Raw genomic sequence first — 17998 nt, 5'->3', positions numbered from 1 at the left:
CTGGCTCCTTTCGATGTGGAGCAGCAGCGGCTCTACTCTGAGCCCCTCCCGGATGGCCGAACTTCTCACCCTATCTCTAAGGGAGATGCCAGCCACCCTTCGGAGGAAGCTCATTTCCGCCGCTTGTATCCGCGATCTCGTCCTTTCGGTCACTACCCACAGCTCGTGGCCATAGGTGAGGGTAGGGACGTAGATCGACCGGTAAATTGAGAGCTTCGCTTTTACACTCAGCTCCCTCTTCACCACGACGGACCGGTGCAGCGTCTGCATTACTGCAGCTGCAGCCCCAATCCGTCTGTCGATCTCCGGCTCCCTTCTCCCATCACTCGCGAACAAGACCCCGAGATACTTGAACTCCTCCACTTGGGGCAGGACCTCATCCCCGACCCGGAGTGGGCACTCCACCCTTTTCCGGCTGAGAACCATGGCCTCAGATTTGGAGGTGCTGATCCTCATTCCCGCTGCGTCACACTCGGCTGCGAACCGCTCCAGTGCGAGCTGGAGGCCCTCACCCGATGAAGCCAACAGAACCACATCATCCGCAAAGATCAGAGATGAGATCCTGAGGCCACCAAAGCGAAAGCCCTCCGCCACTTGGCTGCGCCTAGAAATCCTGTCCATAAAAATTATGAACAGAACCGGTGACAAAGGGCAGCCCTGGCGGAGCCCATCACCCACCGGGAACGAGTCCGACTTATTGCCGGCAATGCGAACCAAGCTCTTGCAACGGTTGTATAGGGATCGAATGGCCCGTAGCAATGGGCCAGACACCCCATACTCCCGCAACACCTCCCACAGGACACCCCGAGGGACACGGTCGAATGCCTTCTCCAAGTCCACAAAACACATGTAGACTGGTTGGGCAAACTCCCATGCACCCTCAAGTATCCTCGAGAGGATGAAGAGCTGGTCCAGTGTTCCGCGACCAGGACGAAAACCGCATTGTTCCTCCTGCATCAGAGGTTCGACTAACGGACGAACTCTCCTTTCCAGCACCCTGGCATAGACTTTCCCGGGGAGGCTGAGGAGTGTGATCCCCCTGTAGTTGGAACACACCCTCCGGTCCCCCTTCTTAAAGATGGGGACCACCACCCCGGTCTGCCAATCCACGGGTACTGCCCCTGATCTCCACGCAACATTGCAGAAGCGTGTCAGCCAGGACAGCCCTACAACGTCCAGAGCCTTCAGGAACTCGGGGCGGACCTCATCAACACCAGGGGCTCTGCCACCAAGGAGTTGTTTAACTGCCTCAGTGACCTCGCCCCCAGAAATTGGCGGGTCATTCCCCTCATCCCCAGACTCTGCTTCCTCCTTGGAAGATGCGTCAGTGGGATTAAGGAGGTCCTCGAAGTATTCCTTCCACCGCCTGACAATTTTCTCAGTCGACGTCAGCAGCGCTCCGCCAGCACTATACACAGTGCAGGTAGAGCACCGCTTTCCCCTCCTGAGACGCCTGACGGTTTGCCAGAACCTCTTCGAGGCAGTCCGAAAGTCTTTTTCCATGGCCTCTCCGAACTCCTCCCACACCCGAGTTTTTGCTTCAGCCACTGCCCGAGCCGCATTCCGCTTGGCCTGTCGATACCTGTCGGCTGCCTCCGGAGTCCCACAGGCTAACCAAGCCCGATAGGACTCCTTCTTCAGCCTGGTGGCTCCCTTCACCTCTGGTGTCCACCATTTGGTTCGGGGATTACCACCACGGCAGGCACCAACCACCTTGCGGCCGCAGCTCAATGCAGCAGCTTCGGCAATGGAGGCGCTGAACATGGTCCATTCGGACTCGATGTCCCCCGCCTCCCTCGGAATGCTGTTGAAGCTCTGCTGGAGGTGTGCGTTGAAGATCTCGCGGACTGGGGCCTCTGCTAGTCGTTCCCAGCACACCCTCACTACACGTTTAGGTGCACCAGGTCTGTCCAGCGTCCTCCCCCGCCACCTGATCCAACTCACCACCAGGTGGTGATCAGTTGACAGCTCAGCCCCTCTCTTTACCCGAGTGTCCAGAACATATGGTCGCAGGTCTGGTGATACGATTACAAAATCGATCATCGACCTACGGCCTAGAGCGTCCTGGTGCCACGTGCACTTATGGACACTCTTATGTTCGAACAAGGTGTTCGTTATGGCCAAACTGTGATTAGCACAGAAGTCCAATAACAAAGCACCGCTCGGGTTCAGATCAGGGAGGCCGTTCCTCCCAATCACGCCCCTCCAGGTCTCGCTGTCGTTACCCACGTGAGCATTGAAGTCTCCCAGCAGGACAACAGAGTCTCCAGGTGGAGCACCTTCCAGCACCCCCCCCAGGGACTCTAAGAAGGCTGGGTACTCCGAACTGCCACTCGGCGCATAAGCGCAGATGACAGTCAGGACCCGTTCCCCGACCCTAAGGCGCAGGGAACAAACCCTCTCGTCCACCGGGAAAAACCCCAACGTACCGGCAGCAAGCCGAGGGGATATTAAAATACCCACCCCAGCCCGCCGCCTCTCACCAGGGGCAACTCCAGACTGAGACAGAGTCCAGCCCCTCTCCAGGAGACTGGTTCCAGAGCCCAAGCCGTGCGTAGAGGTGAGCCCGACTATATCTAGCCGGTACCTCTCAACCTCACGCACTGTAAACCGGCTGCCAAGACTGGCAATAGGGACATGGAATGTCACCTCTCTGGTGGGGAAGGAGCCTGAGTTAGTGCGTGAGGAGACCGGTTTCTGTCACTTAAAAGGTTAAATGTTCCTGTGATGGTTGTCTGAGGTAGGTACCTGTAAGAGAATTAACTGTAGTGTTTTGTATGAGACAGGTACCTGTGGTGTCCAGTGTATTTGGCTCCTTTGATGTGTCCGACTCCTCTGCAGCCTGCAGTAGGACATACTCCCTGAGAGGGGGAGGGCAGGTGGGACAAACCTGTCTCACACACATGATAACAATGAGTGAATCTGTCCTGCTATAACTTTCCTTCTGAACTGTAACACTGTCTGACCTGTCTGTCTGACTAGTCTGTCTCTCTCTGACCTGTATGTCTGACCTGGGGGGGGTTCCAGTGGATGTCCAGTGCGCTGACACCAGCCAACAGGATGCAGGTCGCAGAGGTCGCTGTCACACCACACATCGAACTGTGTCGACCACCCATCGTAATGAATCTGTAGACACACACCTCGTTAAATACTCATCAAACGTGCACACTTGACTATTGAGGTATCTCATGTCACGTCATGCGTGTGAGAGCTGCTTGCATTATTGGATGTGTGCTAGGGGAAAATGTGGACTCCCTGACAGGCTGCCAGTGGTTCTGGGAGGTTGCTGGCTACTTCTGGGTGAAATTGGGTACAAAGTGCTGCAGCAAAAACCTAATAGCGATTGCGCTTGGTGTTAGCAAATTGCCAGTTTGCCTGCATCTTGATGCATAAACTTTTCTGGAAGGTTATCTGTAGTTTTTCATGCAAATATTAACTGCTAGCCAAGCAATAGTACAACTTGGAAAAAATGCAACATAAACTGAAAATGGAGAAGACAAAATCTGTGTTTTAACAGGGGGTTATATGACTGGCTTATAAGCCTGATTCACTTGAATTTAGCAACTTTTTTTCACAGTAATTCAACCTCCAGCAACTATAGATGGACTGATCCGATATTACGTATCGGTCCGATACTGACCCAAATTACTGGATCGGATATCGGCGAGAAATAAAAAATGTAATCCGATCCATTAAATATCTTATATTGATAAGCTGTTGTTAGAATTTATTTAATATTACTTTCTACACCAGGATCTTTTTCTAAGTAGCTGACGGCTGGTAACTGTGCAGGGGCGGATCTAGCAAGATTTAGCCAGGGGGGCCGATAGGGCATGAACAGGGAAAAGGGGGCACAAAGACATACTTTTCTTTCTTATTCTCATTTAAAATGTCGAGCTTTTAATAAATAATTATCTGACTCTTACACCCAAAGTTTTAATCTGATGTAAAATATATAGAAGTCCATTACTGTATATAGTAACTGTTAAGTCTAATATACCCTAGTAAGCTGTAGTACTTTTTCCTTTGGGAAGATACCATCTGTGCAGTCTGCAATTTTGTTGAAGAAATATGTTGAATCTATTTAATTATTCTTGAAAAATAATTTATTTCTGCGCATTTTCCTCCCTGCATCAAATTAAATTTGATTACATCGATTAAGCATCATGAGGTGGGGGGTGGGGGTGGTTCCCTATTTTTTTTTTTTTTTTTGCTGGGAGTTTGCAAGCCTATTAGTTAGGTTGCTTAATATTTCTGCTAAGTACTCTTTAAAATACCAGAATAGGGAGGATGGAGCAGGTTTAAGTTTATTAGATTGATCAGTTTTGCTGAACTATGAAATATTTTGGGCGCAGTGTATTTTTTTTACATACAGGTATAACAGAATAGCTTTAGTGTTGTTATTTATTTAAACTTGAGTATAAACTTATACAAAATGCAGCAAGATATTAAAAAAAACGTTTCATTGATTAAAAAACACTATATCGGATTCATATCGGTATCGGCAGATATCCAAATTTATGATATCGGTATCGGTATCGGACATAAAAAAGTGGTATCGTGCCATCTCTACCAGCAACCACTTACAACAAGTCAAGGAATACTTATTTTTCTCCTCACTAACTCATGACTGGTTGTTGTCAGACATTCTCGTCTGGTCTCTGTGACTGGAGCCTTATTCACTAGGTCCTATATTCTGACCTATATTCTGTCACATGTCCAAAATCTTAGACGAGTTAACGATTATCACTACATTAGGCAAGGCAATTTTATTTGTATAGCACACTTTCAGCACAAGGCAATTCAAGGTGCTTTACATGATTAAAATGAAACACAAAAAATAAAACATAAAACACTATAAAAGTAAAATACAAGAAAGCATTTACAATAAAACAATAATCAAGACAATAATTTATATGAAAAAATTAAAACAAACGGGTAGAGAGCCATAATAGGATCAGTTACTTATAAGCAAGTCTAAATAAGTAAGTTTTAATTTTAGACTTAAAAGAGTTCAGTGTCTCTGCAGCTTTGCATTCTCCAGATAGTGTGTTCCAGATGTGAGGAGCATAGAAACTAAAAGCTGCTTCTCCATGTTTAGTTCTGGTTCTAGGGACGGTCAATAAACGAGAGCTGGAGGACCTGACTGATCTAGATGGTTTGTACCATGATAGCAGATCCCTAATGTACTCTGGTGCTAACCCATTCAAAGATTTATAAACTAATAACAGCACTTTAAAGTCTATTCTCTGAGCTACAGGGAGCCAGTGTAAAGACTTTAGAACTGGAGTAATGTGCTCTATTTTCTTGGTTCTAGTGAGAACACGAGCAGCAGCGTTCTGAATCAGCTGCAGTTGTCTAATTGATTTTTTAAACCTGTGACGATACTGTTACAGTAATCAAGGCGGCTAGAGATAAATGCATGGATGAGTTTTTCTAGGTCTCCTTGTGTCATCAGTCCTTTAATCCTAGAAATGTTCCTCAGGTGATGGAAGGCTGACTTTGTTATAACTTTTATGTTACACACACAGACACACATTACCTTCACCCTGTAGTCCTCTGTGTCTGTTACTGTGGCAACGCGTATTAGCATAGGGTTTCTCCTGTCAACTGCCTCAAGCTTATGGTTCACCTGGAAACCATGTGGCGCTCTCTGTTGGACAAAAGTACAGGAGAAGCTCTAAGTTACCAGAAACAGCTTTCTGATTGGCTCCATGTGTGCATGAGCCTCCTCAATCCTCACCAGAGTAAAGGCTGAAATAGGAGCAGCAGTAGAACCGGTCTCCTGAAGGTATTCCTCCCAAACAAAGTTTTCAGGGTTGGGGTGACCTGAAAAATAAAGTACTACAGAGTTTTACAGACGAATACTATATGGAAAATTATTATGTGCTTAAATTACTGTATAGGGTGTGTCGTCAATTAGCAGCTGGTTCATTTGTGCTTTGTCCTTCTCCCATATACTCTTCCAGTATTGCTCAGTCTCCAACCTTGGTGATGCTGTTCTCATGTTGCCACTGAGAGTACACCTTGGATGGTTCTGCCTCCGATAGTTGGTCAACCTCGCTCCGTGCTACCTTGATCTTGGCCCCCTCTCCTTCTCCACCGAGGGTACTGCTTTTCTTGGCTATTCAAATAGTAACTTAGCATCTCACTGATCACTGTTACCAGAGTGTAGATCAGCTGGTTGGTCTCAGTAATGGTCGCGAATATTGTCAGTAGTGCTGCATTCACATCACCTAGTAGATCTTCAGATGGTTCTGAGGGTACTTCACGTAATCTTGGTAACAGGCTACGGAGTGTCCAGGTTTCAAGCTTCACCGTGATCCTATCTTTCAGGTCAGTTCCTCCTGAACTCACCGCTTCCTTCCTCCATTATACTTGGGGCTTAGTACTAGGGCTGCACGATTAATCGTTAGAAAATCGCGATCTCGATTCATACTTATGTGCGATCTCATTTCCAAATGACAACGATTAAAAAAAAAAAAAAAAAAAAAAAAAGACGATGATTGTACTGCATTTTGATCCGGGACGTAATCTGCATGAAAACAAGCGCTCACTCTTCCTGCTCAACAAATGACAAGGGCGGAGCCTTATACCACGTGATACAGAAGCTGGCTGCTAAAATCGGCAGGGAAAAAACAACGGAGAACACGTCAGGGATGACGAGAAAGTGACGGGAGAAAATCCGTCCCGGTCAACCACCCAAACATCAATAACGGGAACCTTATACAGCGCTTCCCTATTCCCGTCGAACTCCCGCAGGCACAAAGAAATTACGGAGGCTATTACTTATCACCTGACCAAAGATATGGCTCCATCAACACTGTGCAAAACGAGGGATTTAGGAAAATGATCAACACCCTAGACAAACGCTACACAGTGCCGTCCCGCAACTATTTTTCTATTGTTGCACTACCTGCTCTATACACGCAGTGTCAGCAACGGTGGAGACGGAATTTCAAGCAGTACAACATTTTGCGGCAACGACAAAATGTGAGACATTTGTTGTTTTTATGTTTATTTATTGTTTTTATGTTCAGTCTCAACTGTTACGAAGTTGATGTGCAGTTAATAAGTGCAATAAATATTTATACTGGAAAAGAAAATCGTGAGAGAATCGTGATCTCAATTCTAAGCCAAAAAAATCGTGATTCTCATTTTATGCAAAATCGTGCAGCCCTACTTAGTACCCAATCTCAGATACCCGACCTGGCGTCCGGGCTCCCCCTTGCCGTAGCATTTGTGTTGCACCTCGTCAATCCCTAGCTGTCAGAGCTATTCCTTCTTCCGAATTTTGGAACACTGAGCTACTAGTTGTTTCGCCATCAGTCTGGATGCTGGGTATCGATGTGTGAGTGTGTTTGTTATTTGCCTGTCATTCTATGGTAATGTAAGTTTGTAGGCATAGAGTTCAGAAGGACTGCATACCCTGTGGCGCAGTAAGAGGTCGTCCCTGTTCTTCACACCAGCCCACCGGATGGATGTATGGACTGCTACTGTCACACCTGGTGGATCAGTACAACCATCAATCCATATACCCGGTTTAAAACACGTTAAATAATAAATATCAAGTGACATGAAACAGCTCCAACACTACAACCTAAAAATACCGAAAACAGAAAAAGTCTGTCGTCCTTCTGTCTCACCAGTAATCATATGTGTCATCCCAGTTGTCAAAGTGAACAAGGAAGCAGTCATCGATGACATCAGCAACAGAGGCGACGCAGACAAGTCCAGGATTCTTTCTGTCGACTGCCTCCAATTTCATCCCCACCCTGAACCCACATCCCTAAAAGACAAGCAGGGGATCGACAGATACTTAGTCAGACTGACAAGAGCATCTTGACTGCAGTGCAACAGGTGAACAGAAAGGTTCGACAGACTGTATACTGACTCCAGTGCAACATGTGAACAGGGCTGCTGGTGCAGACTGAGAGTCTGTGGACTGAAGGTACTGCTGCCAGTCAAACTCTGTCTCACTGTGACCTGCAGACAAACAGACAGGTGTGGTAACCCATGCCATGTAGTTACCTGTGAAGGGACTGGTCCACTTGGTTTTTACCTTTAGGTGGATGAAGCTTGTGGTTGTGCTCTTTACACCAGCCTGCCGGTCTAATATTGGGTGAATCTGCATTTACCCAGAAGTCATAACACTCCGAGTACCCATCGATATGAAGGCGTAGCCGACAGCCAATCGCCTGATAGAGACAGGAGGGCAATGAGACTAGATCCAAACAGGAATGCGTATGTGGATGTGAGTGACAATTTTACCTCTGCAATGGTCACCACACAAAACATGGAGGGGTGCATTGGGTCAATGCCTTCCAACTTCATCCCAACTTTAAAACCAGTTTTTCTACTAGGAAAGGTCTGAGACTGAGAGTCAGGTGAAAGAGACAGAAACAGGTCAGAGAGAGTCAGGCAGAGAGCAGACAGATGTTTTCTTTTTTTACTTTTAAATACTTTAAAGATATTTAAAGTATTTGCACAACAATTCACACAGCATGACAAACTTGCTAACCATTATTTAAAGATAACAATTGTTCTTTAACATTTTGTGTTGTTCCAGCAGTTACAGTGATACAGATTGCAGTGCAGGAAATGCATCTTCTAGTTTTTATTTTCCCTATTTTTGGAACCCTATCTATACCTGAAAGACTAATACCCAAATCTATTATTTATAATTCTAATTTTAGATTTATATGTTAAAGGGGAAAATGTTTATGTGAGTGCAGTGAGACTGTGGATTTGAACAAATCAAACACCTTGGAACTGTTAAGTCTATAAAAAAGGCTAAAAGGTTGAGTGTGTTTTTGTAGCTAGAGGGTGGTGGGGCATTCGGTGGATCTTTGAGCCAAAGACAAAAAAGGTTGTCACTTAAAGCAGCAGTCCCCAACCCCCGGGCCTCGGACCGGTACTGGTCCGTGAGTCGTTTGGTACCGGGCCGCAAGAGTTGAGGCTCAGGTGTGAAATGTATAGTTTTCAGGGTTTTTATTGGTTTTCAGCGTTATTTTGTTATCGTTTTCATCGTTAACTCGGTTTTCCTGGGTCTTTTCACGTGTGTTATGAATAAATCTTCTTTTTTTCGGTACCGGTACTAGTTTTATTTTGTTGTATTTATCCGCGACACCTTAAAGGCCGGTCCGTGAAAATATTGTCGGGCATAAACCGGTCTGTGGCGCAAAAAAGGTTAGAGACCACTGACTTAAAGTATTGGCTGGGGATTGGCAGCACAGTGGTGCAGTGGTTAACAGTGTTGCCTCACAGCAAGAAGGTCTTCAGTTCACCTCCATCACCTGGGCTGGGCCATGTGCAACCAATTTGGTCGCACATGCGACCTAATCTCTCAATCGTCACACTAGTGTGACCAGCCATTCGAAAAAAAAATGTGTGTCTCTGTGTGGTCAACAACAGACACACATTATGCTGATATCGTGGTCTAAACCAATCAGAGATAGTCAAGGGCAGGACTCTGATTGGCCGTGGTCCAGATATTCCTGTAGGCCTACACGTGTGTGCGTTTGAAAGTGTAGGCAGATAGAGAGAGTCGAGCAGCCTAGGCCCAATAGAAGTGGATGTAGCTGTGGGTAATAAGAAAAGATAAAAAGAACAATTGATAACGTTTTCGTTAAGTTAAACCCTGATCCGTTCGAAATTCATAGCCAGTGCTCTGACACGGAGCCATCAACCTTTCAGGTTATGTCTAGCACTGGAGACAGCATCAGATAACGAGCCACATACGATCGACTCCGAAGAGAGCCAGTTTCCCTGGCTGAGATACAGTAAAGCTGACAACATGATGCACTGCATTTACTGTGCTGATTGTGGAAAGACCATGGCCGCCAATACTGCATTTGTGACTGGTGCTAATACGTTTCAAATTGAAATGCTGAAAAAGCACAGTGTATCCAGACAACACATTATACGCCGCGATAAATGCACTGCAGGCAGCAGGAAACAGGTCGTCAGAGGAGACCGACATAATGATTAAGTTTAACATTGCCCACGATACTCCCAAAGAAGAACTTCCGTTCACTAAGTTCAAGTCTGAAATACGTTCAAGCCGTTTTTCTTCACAAGAAAAACGGCTTGAACGTAAACCCCACGTACAGAAATGATGTGGTGTATGACCAGTTTATAGATAAGATATCAAGCTGTTCAGATATTCAGAGGTTAGGTTTGAAGACTGAGACACTTTGAGGCACTTCTAATTTAGATTTTCTTTTAACATATTTTGAGATGTTATACGTTTAAATTTCAGCTCAGTGAAGCACTTTAAGCACAAGCACTTTTTCAGTAACTTGTCTCTCTTGTAGAACTGAGCTCCAAATAAAGAACTTTGTGCTGACAAGATTGTTAGTAAATCCTTTACACATCGATATCGTCTGTATGGACAGCAATGTTAAAAAAAAAAGTGAACATGTAAAACTGTGGTGTTAAGCAATGCAGTTGAAAAATTTGGGTGCTCCTAAGAAAAAACGTTAGGCGCGCAACAGTGTGTTGCACTGGTGCACAGCCTCTCTCTGTGTTAGCCCTGCGACAGACCTGCGATCTGTCCAGGGTAGGGCTGCTCGATTATGGCAAAAATGATAATCACGATTATTTTCACTGAAATTGAGATCTCGATTATTTGACGATATTTATTTAACAATAACAATGTGTTGAATAATGACTTTAAAGATTGTCAAAAAATAATATAAAATAGTGTGCAAATACTGATAACTGTGCAAATGTTTGTAATATAAGAAATAAATGAAAAATGTAAACATCTATGTTTAGTGAACTTTGCAGTGTTGCTCTGTGGTGCAGCTACGACACTGTAGCAAAGTTTACACACTGTGTCTACTTGATCCACGTCTGACTCCGCGAACCCATAATGTTTCCAACCACTGAAGTTTTTTTTACCTCTTTTCAACCAACAGCAGTCACTCTCCTCTCCAAATAACTTCTGTTTAGCTTTCCGAGCTTCCCTCGGGTCCTCTTAATCAGCGGTCCCCAACCCCCGGGCCTCGGACCGGTACCGGTCCGTGAGTCGTTTGGTACCGGGCCGCGAGAGTTGAGGCTCAGGTGTGAAATGTATAGTTTTCAGGGTTTTTATCGGTTTTCAGCGTTATTTTGTTATTGTTTTTATCGTTTACTCGGTTTTCCTGGGTCTTTTCACGTGTGTTATGAATAAATCTTCTTTTTTCCGGTACCGGTACTAGTTTTATTTTGTTGTATTTATCTGCGACACCTTAAAGTCCATGAAAATATTGTCGGGCATAAACCGGTCCGTGGCGCAAAAAAGGTTGGAGACCGCTGCTCTTAATTGTTGTGATGCGCTCGATTTGCCACACGGAGCAGCGCGAGAGTAAAGCACGAGGGAGGGGCTAATAATTGGCTCAGTCATTTTTAATGATCGTTGAAAGCCCAGATCTTAATCGTGATTAAAATTCGATTAATTGAGCAGCCCTAGTCCAGGGTGTACCCTGCTTCTTGCCCTATGTTAGCTGGGATAGGTTCCAGGCTCTCCCTGATGAGGAAAAGAAGAAGAAAAAGGATGGATGGATTTTCTGGTGATTGTTTTTTTTTAGTTTCAGTTGCGTTCAGCTATTCTAGCAATTATCAGCCGGTCTCTCATGCTGTGTATTAGGAATTACAACACAGTTAACTTAATTTGCAAGTTTTCTTATTGACAGTTTCAGTTTGTTCAGTTAAAGGTTCAACAGCTGACTACAGTCATACTTGGATTTTCTACGATTTGAACTTGGATCCGTGGAAATTCTAGATTATTGCAGAATTCTTTGCATTTTTCATGTATTAGTATTAATAAATCCAGTTTTCTGTCAATGCTTGTTGAGAGACTGACTTCTGTTTCAGCAGTCTGTAGGTTCTTGGTGTAAGTTTACAGATCCAGCTTCAATTGTTTTAGATGTTTTGGCTCTGTAATGTTATTTTATCTGTTTTAGTAGTGGCCAATAAAATCCTCTCGGTCTGTTAAATTCCCCACTGTGCTATTTAATTTGTCAGTGTTCTCTAATTGTTTTTACGTGTAGTATTGCCTGAGTTAATGGAATGAAGTTGACGCTGTTGTTGCTGCTGTCCCCAAAACAGCACATTCTCCCTCTTTCTCCCTCCTCTTTTCTCTGGCTTCCTCTCACAGTCTAAAGACATGTACACTAGCTTTATTAGTGATTCTAAATTGGCATTGGACAGGAGGCAGAGAGTGAGGTAGACAGTTACCTCGGTAAAGACTGTGAGCGGAGCAGCTTCAGCCTTCTGCTCAGTTAGGTACTGCTGCCAGGACCAGGACCGCCTCTTCACATTCACTGAGGATCACAGATAATCACATCACTGCTCCAATTACTCTGTTTCATTTCTGCTTCAGTAACAGCTGTGACATTCCTGCTGAAGTCACTGAAGGCCAAAAGCAGACAACCTCACAAAAATAAATGTACATATATATATACACATAACTGGTTGGGCAACCCTTAGCAGCAACAGCTGCAATCTAGCATTTGCAATAACTGGCAATGACTCTTTAACAGCACTGTGGAGGAATTTCATCTTTTCAGCCCCACTGGAGGTTTTTCAAGTATGAACCACCTTTTTAAGTCACGCCACAGCATCTCAATTGGATTTAGGTCAGGATAGGCCACTTGTTTTGTTTTTCTTAAGCTATTCAGAGGTGGACTTGCTGGTACGTTTTGGTTAATTTGTGCTGCAGTACCCAACAGCGTCTAAGCTTCAGGTCATGAACAGATGTCCCAACATTTCCTTTATGTTGTTTTGATAGACAGCAGAAATCACTGTTTCATTTACCACAGCGAGTCTTTCAGGTCCTGAGGCCGGAATCGTTTTTCCACACAGGACCATGTAAGTTTGGGATTTTAACACTTTCATTAAAGAAACTGCACTTTGTGTTTACTTTTGTTATTTTTGTCTAAAAGTACATCTGTTTGATGATCTGAAACATTTAAGTGTGACAAACATACAAAAAATAGGAAATCCCGAAGGGGTCAAACACTTTCATACCACCATGTATATTTATATATATGTATATAAGGAAATAACACCTACATTTAGATACTGCATTTCCTTGTGTTATTTTTGTCTAAGATTTAAATCTATTTGATGAGCATTTAAGTGTGACAAACACTTTTTCACACCCCTGCATACGCGTGTGTCTGCATGTGTATATATATATATATACATATATTTACACATGCAGACACACACACGACCAATACAAGATTGTGTGACTCTGTAAACATGACAATGTTTAACATCCTATATATGGCAATGAGGTATTTTCTTTAAGGGCAACACACACTGACAGTGACTCTTCTAATGTTTAATGTTAAGTTGAATGCTTTCTCAACAGCTCAATAACATATTAATGAAAATGCCAAGATTTTCATTAATAAGTTATTAGTGCAAAAGTCAAACGTTATTATAAAGATAAACTGTAATCCATTTTTATAAGAACTGTTAATTAATTATTAATTAAAAGCTAAACTTTTAACAGTCTAAGAAGCTATGGCACCCTGCATATGCTCATCAACACAGTTTTTGTTTACTACTAGCACCTTTTGAGCAGTTTTTGTCAGGCCTACATCGATACAAATACATGGATACAAACGCTAGTGAATATTAATTTAAATATGGGCGACATACATTAAATGTACATATAGACATATATAAATACATAAGCTACACATATATTCATCATCTTACTATAATACGATATACCACAGTGGTGTACCAAGCTGTTATATATCACAAATGCCTGCACAAATCTAAATATGTAAAACAGTTTGCAGACAATTGTTACACCTTGCAGACTTAAAGGGATCTGGGTCCTAGCAGGTGAACGGTCAGTTTAAACAATAGGAAAAGATTATGTACATCAAAACAAATGAAGAAGAAGTGGACACAAACAACAGTGAATATCTGGAACAGAATTGTAAAAAACCCTGAAAGAAATGTTCTCATTGGTTAGGAATAAGTAGGTCTGATGATGATTAAGTTTCATGATAAGAAGCGATCTCGCTACACAGCAAAGAGTGTGAAAGCTTTTCTTTAGATAAGACTTACATCTGTGACATCAACTGGAAAGTGAAAAAAGATCCATGAAAACGCTCCAAAGCTGATCTGCTAACAACTAGTTAATAAAGTTGATGAATAATATTAATAATAATAATAATAATAATAATAATAATAATAATAATAATAATAATAATAATAATCTACACAATCTGAAAATGTGACATTCAAGAAAGTAATCTAACTTGTTTGACTTATGTTTCATGAACCCAGAACGTTCAACTATTAACATCTGTGCTTTTTTATCTGCTGTACAGTAAAAAAAAAAAAAAAAAAAAGGCTGAATTGGGATCCTTCAAGTGTAGTAAGTCCACAGGTTTTGCAGGAGTTGTAAAATAAACCTTTAGCATCTGACTAAAATGCAATCTCAACTCTAACAACGGTGGATTTTACAGAAAGAGTTTACCCAGGTGAGTCAGGAGCTGAGTGTGTTACCTTGAGCGCTGCTGATTTTGCTCTTCATCTCTTGTCTTCTTCTTCGGTTCCTATCTGCTCAAACAGAAAAACAAACACAGAAGTAAAGTTTGAACTGATGTTGTTCAGTTAAAGTTCTAGCAGTTTATTATCTGAACCAGTCAGGTAATCAATGAATAAATCATTCAGTACATACTTAATAATAAGTGGGTGCAGCAAAAATCACACCAAGAACACAACACATAATCCTCAACGAGATGAAAAGGAGTGACAGCAACACAAATGCAAAAATTACTATTCGTTAATGATCTATTAAGGTAAGGACAACTGCTCTCCAAAATAAACAATAAAATATGATGTCTCCAGTTTGTGAAGACCACCTGAATGTTTCACAGTACCACTTTACTCTGTTACCCAGTAGGGGTGGGGGAAAAATCGATACTGTGTAGTATCGTAATATTTTGTTTGCTAATAATGTATCGATACAGGGACAGCAGAAATCGATATTTTGTTACAAAAAAGTTTTTGCTCTGACTTCAGAGCATGTTGATCCTTTTTCTGAGCAAGAATCCTGACATTCCTTCACTGTCCAAATGTGTTTAACTTTTTTTTGGCAGCAATAAACATGACAGTTTACTTATTTTAATTTAAGACATGTTTTATTTTAATTAAGTTTAAAACTTTTTTATTTAATGTAAAATTATATTTTGTTTTAATTTACTTTCAAATTCTTCAGTTTCTGAATGGGCTGCATAGTTTTCATAAATTGCATAGTTCAGAATAGCTATAATTGTACCAGATGGTTGATTCAGTTAAGTTGGACTAGACTGTAATACAAACCGTTCAGTTTGTCAACAATAAAACTGAAATGAGAGAAAGACTGAGTGTGAGACTTTGATATTAGATAAAATGAATATTGATAAAGTTTACCTTTATGTACAGAATCTGAATATCGCAAAATATTTTTAAAAATTGCAATAATATCGTATCGTGGGATGTATGGTGATTCCCACCTCTGTTACCCAGTGTTTCTGCTTCAGGCTCAGTCACATAAAAAGAGCTATGTCATAAGTCATAGGTCACCTATTCTAATCAGAGACATTATCAAACGATGATAAAATTGTTATTAAATATCTATAAAAAAACGTAAAAATCTAACTAAAAAATGTGATGCAAGTGCAAAAAGGACAAGAGATTAAAGCTGCAGAAAACATTGTTGAAACAGTGTCAACAGAGAGCAAACAGCAGTCAAAATCTAAATAACAACTTTGGAATGTTCTTCAAGAAGCCTAAAATACTATTCCTGAAGACTTACTACAGAAAGCTGCCTAAGACAGTTCAAGCTGTGTTGAAAAATAAAGGTGAAAAGCTCATAGAAAAGTATAAACTGTGTGTTTGCCTTATACACTGTATTTCCATTTATGTTTGCACATCTGAATAAATTGCTGCACCTTTTTCCCCATTTTCCCAGCAAAATATAAAGTAAATAGGTGTGGTTCACGACTTTTGCACAGTACTGTATGAAGTAAAACAAAATATATCTTGCATCCAAAAAACTAAAATCATTAATATTTATAAATGTTAATCCACTTGCACTGTCAAGTGCAAGTGGATTAAATGTATGAACTTTTTCATAGTCACGTTAGAATTTCAGTTTCAGGGAATAAAAAGTGAAAGGTTTAAGATTAGAAGAGTCTTTTAAAGGATCACAGAGACAAACATGTGATCTAAACTCCAAACTCACACAACAGCTATAACATCAACTACAAAAACATCAACATCAACACCAGCATTTTGACTCTGAATCAACTAAATCACCAATGAGCTAATTGTCAATGATTTTTGACAAAAACATTGTGACTACACTTGTTATCATTTTTATCATGGCAGGAAGCAACGCCATTAAAACACACAGGAAGTCAACACACATTCACCTTCAAAATAAAACCCTACGTGTATTTGGTGGCAACTGCATCACTTCTGAGAAAATGAAACCTATCAGATTCTCAAAAACATTTGTGGCTGTCAGAAATATAAATGTAACAGATAATATATTGAAGATATTAATTAATCTTATATAATAAATATAAGATATTAATTATTTTTCATCTCAGGGAGTATTTTCATGTATACATCAGTTTGAAATGGTTAAAGTACTGAAACACTGAGTGAGTAAATATAACTGAGTGAGCATACTCAGTTATATTTATTCTTAATATACAGAGTGAAACAATCTCTCTGTAGCCGCTGTACTTATGATTAAATTGTTATATGTGACTCAGTTAGCTTATAACACATTCTGTTTAAAATATACAAAGTAAAGTTAAAGTTATGAAAGCACTCGAGGTGTGCTTGTCCTGTTCTATAAATCTACACAGATCTCGTTATGTTTACTGATAATTATTGTTTGGATCTCAAAATGTAGCTCAAAAAAACTTTAGGAGTTTATTTTGATAGAATATTTTTGTTTTCAATTCTGCCTTTTATTTTTAAGAAAAGCATGATTTAAAAATAAAGTCTAATTACGCCCCCCTGTTGGGACTCTCTATTGCGGTTTCTGGACTTTTATTGCAAAAAAAGACGACTGTAAAGATATTGTTCTGCAGCAAAAGCTCTTATTATGAAGGCGCGATCGGAAGCGCGCCAAATGAGTGTGTCCCGACAGCTTCTTTCAGGAAACAAACAGCGGAATGAGGCGGCGGTCCGCGTCTCTCCCCGTCGCCCTGAGCGCCCCTGTGAACGGCAGCAACAGCGACAAATAGGCAGCTAAAGTAGCTACAAGGCCAGACAGAGAGGGAAGAGGCGAACCGACCCAAGTACCGGAGCGCAGTATGAGACTTACCAACCGCGATGAGCCGTCTCAATCTGCTGACACACGAAACAACACGGAAACGCCGAGAAACGGAGCCTCTGCGCATGCTCGTGTAGGAGTGAGAGAGCGAGCGAAAGAGAGAGAGGTCAATATTCAGTAACTGATCCCGATTGTGGCACAAACACTCCCACCCATTGTACTGCTCAGTAGTCAGAACACCTATTACAAATATTTAAATAAATAAAAACTTTGATGTAATTTGCAGCGCTTTATTATTTGGAGTCTTTCCTTACTTAGTTCTTTACATTTAGTAAAAATAACAAATACATTTTTAAAAAGCGTGCTTCCCCAGTGGGAAATTACTCCAGTACAGGCAAAAGCGCTGCATTCCGAACTCCAGCAAATGTACATTTCATTCAAAACTGATTTTTGTTTTTCAAGAGATTATCCGGATTATGCTAAAGAACAGCCCTACACACCTAATAGTGTTCAAATGAACCGAGCAGATTTTCTTTAACCCTGAAAAGGGTTAAGTAAGAGATTACTTATTAGACACAAAGTAACAAAACACAAACAGTGAAAGAGCAAGTCGCATGGGCCAGCTTTTATTGCTTGAAAGGCCAGGTGAACTAGGTGAGCTGATGACCCACCTTTATCAGCCAGTGGTCAGCACGAGTAGGCCAGGAA

At 41.9% G+C, this 17998-nt stretch overlaps 1 protein-coding gene across 1 annotated transcript in view; it reads right to left on the bottom strand.

Annotated features, from left to right (window-relative positions):
- The window catches only part of l3mbtl4 (L3MBTL histone methyl-lysine binding protein 4), a 31385-nt gene extending 13968 nt beyond the window's left edge, over positions 1-17417 (bottom strand). The window contains exons 1-12 of the mRNA XM_087845844.1: positions 17342-17417; positions 14521-14574; positions 12223-12308; positions 8272-8376; positions 8063-8198; positions 7895-7986; positions 7647-7789; positions 7429-7505; positions 5744-5829; positions 5543-5653; positions 3012-3126; positions 2791-2890 (exon numbers count right to left, since the gene is read on the bottom strand). Of these exons, the coding sequence (XP_087701970.1) occupies positions 2791-2890; positions 3012-3126; positions 5543-5653; positions 5744-5829; positions 7429-7505; positions 7647-7789; positions 7895-7986; positions 8063-8198; positions 8272-8376; positions 12223-12308; positions 14521-14574; positions 17342-17417 (1181 nt within the window). The remainder of the gene's footprint in view (positions 1-2790; positions 2891-3011; positions 3127-5542; positions 5654-5743; positions 5830-7428; positions 7506-7646; positions 7790-7894; positions 7987-8062; positions 8199-8271; positions 8377-12222; positions 12309-14520; positions 14575-17341) is intronic.
- Between the last annotated feature and the right edge of the window lie 581 nt (positions 17418-17998).

The sequence above is a fragment of the Neolamprologus brichardi genome, chromosome 9, assembly GCF_056152115.1.
Source record: "Neolamprologus brichardi isolate AB-2024 chromosome 9, ASM5615211v1, whole genome shotgun sequence".
Taxonomy (NCBI): domain Eukaryota; kingdom Metazoa; phylum Chordata; class Actinopteri; order Cichliformes; family Cichlidae; genus Neolamprologus; species Neolamprologus brichardi.
The sequence above is the reverse complement of the archived record's forward strand: the minus strand, read 5'-3'. Positions and strand labels throughout refer to the sequence as shown.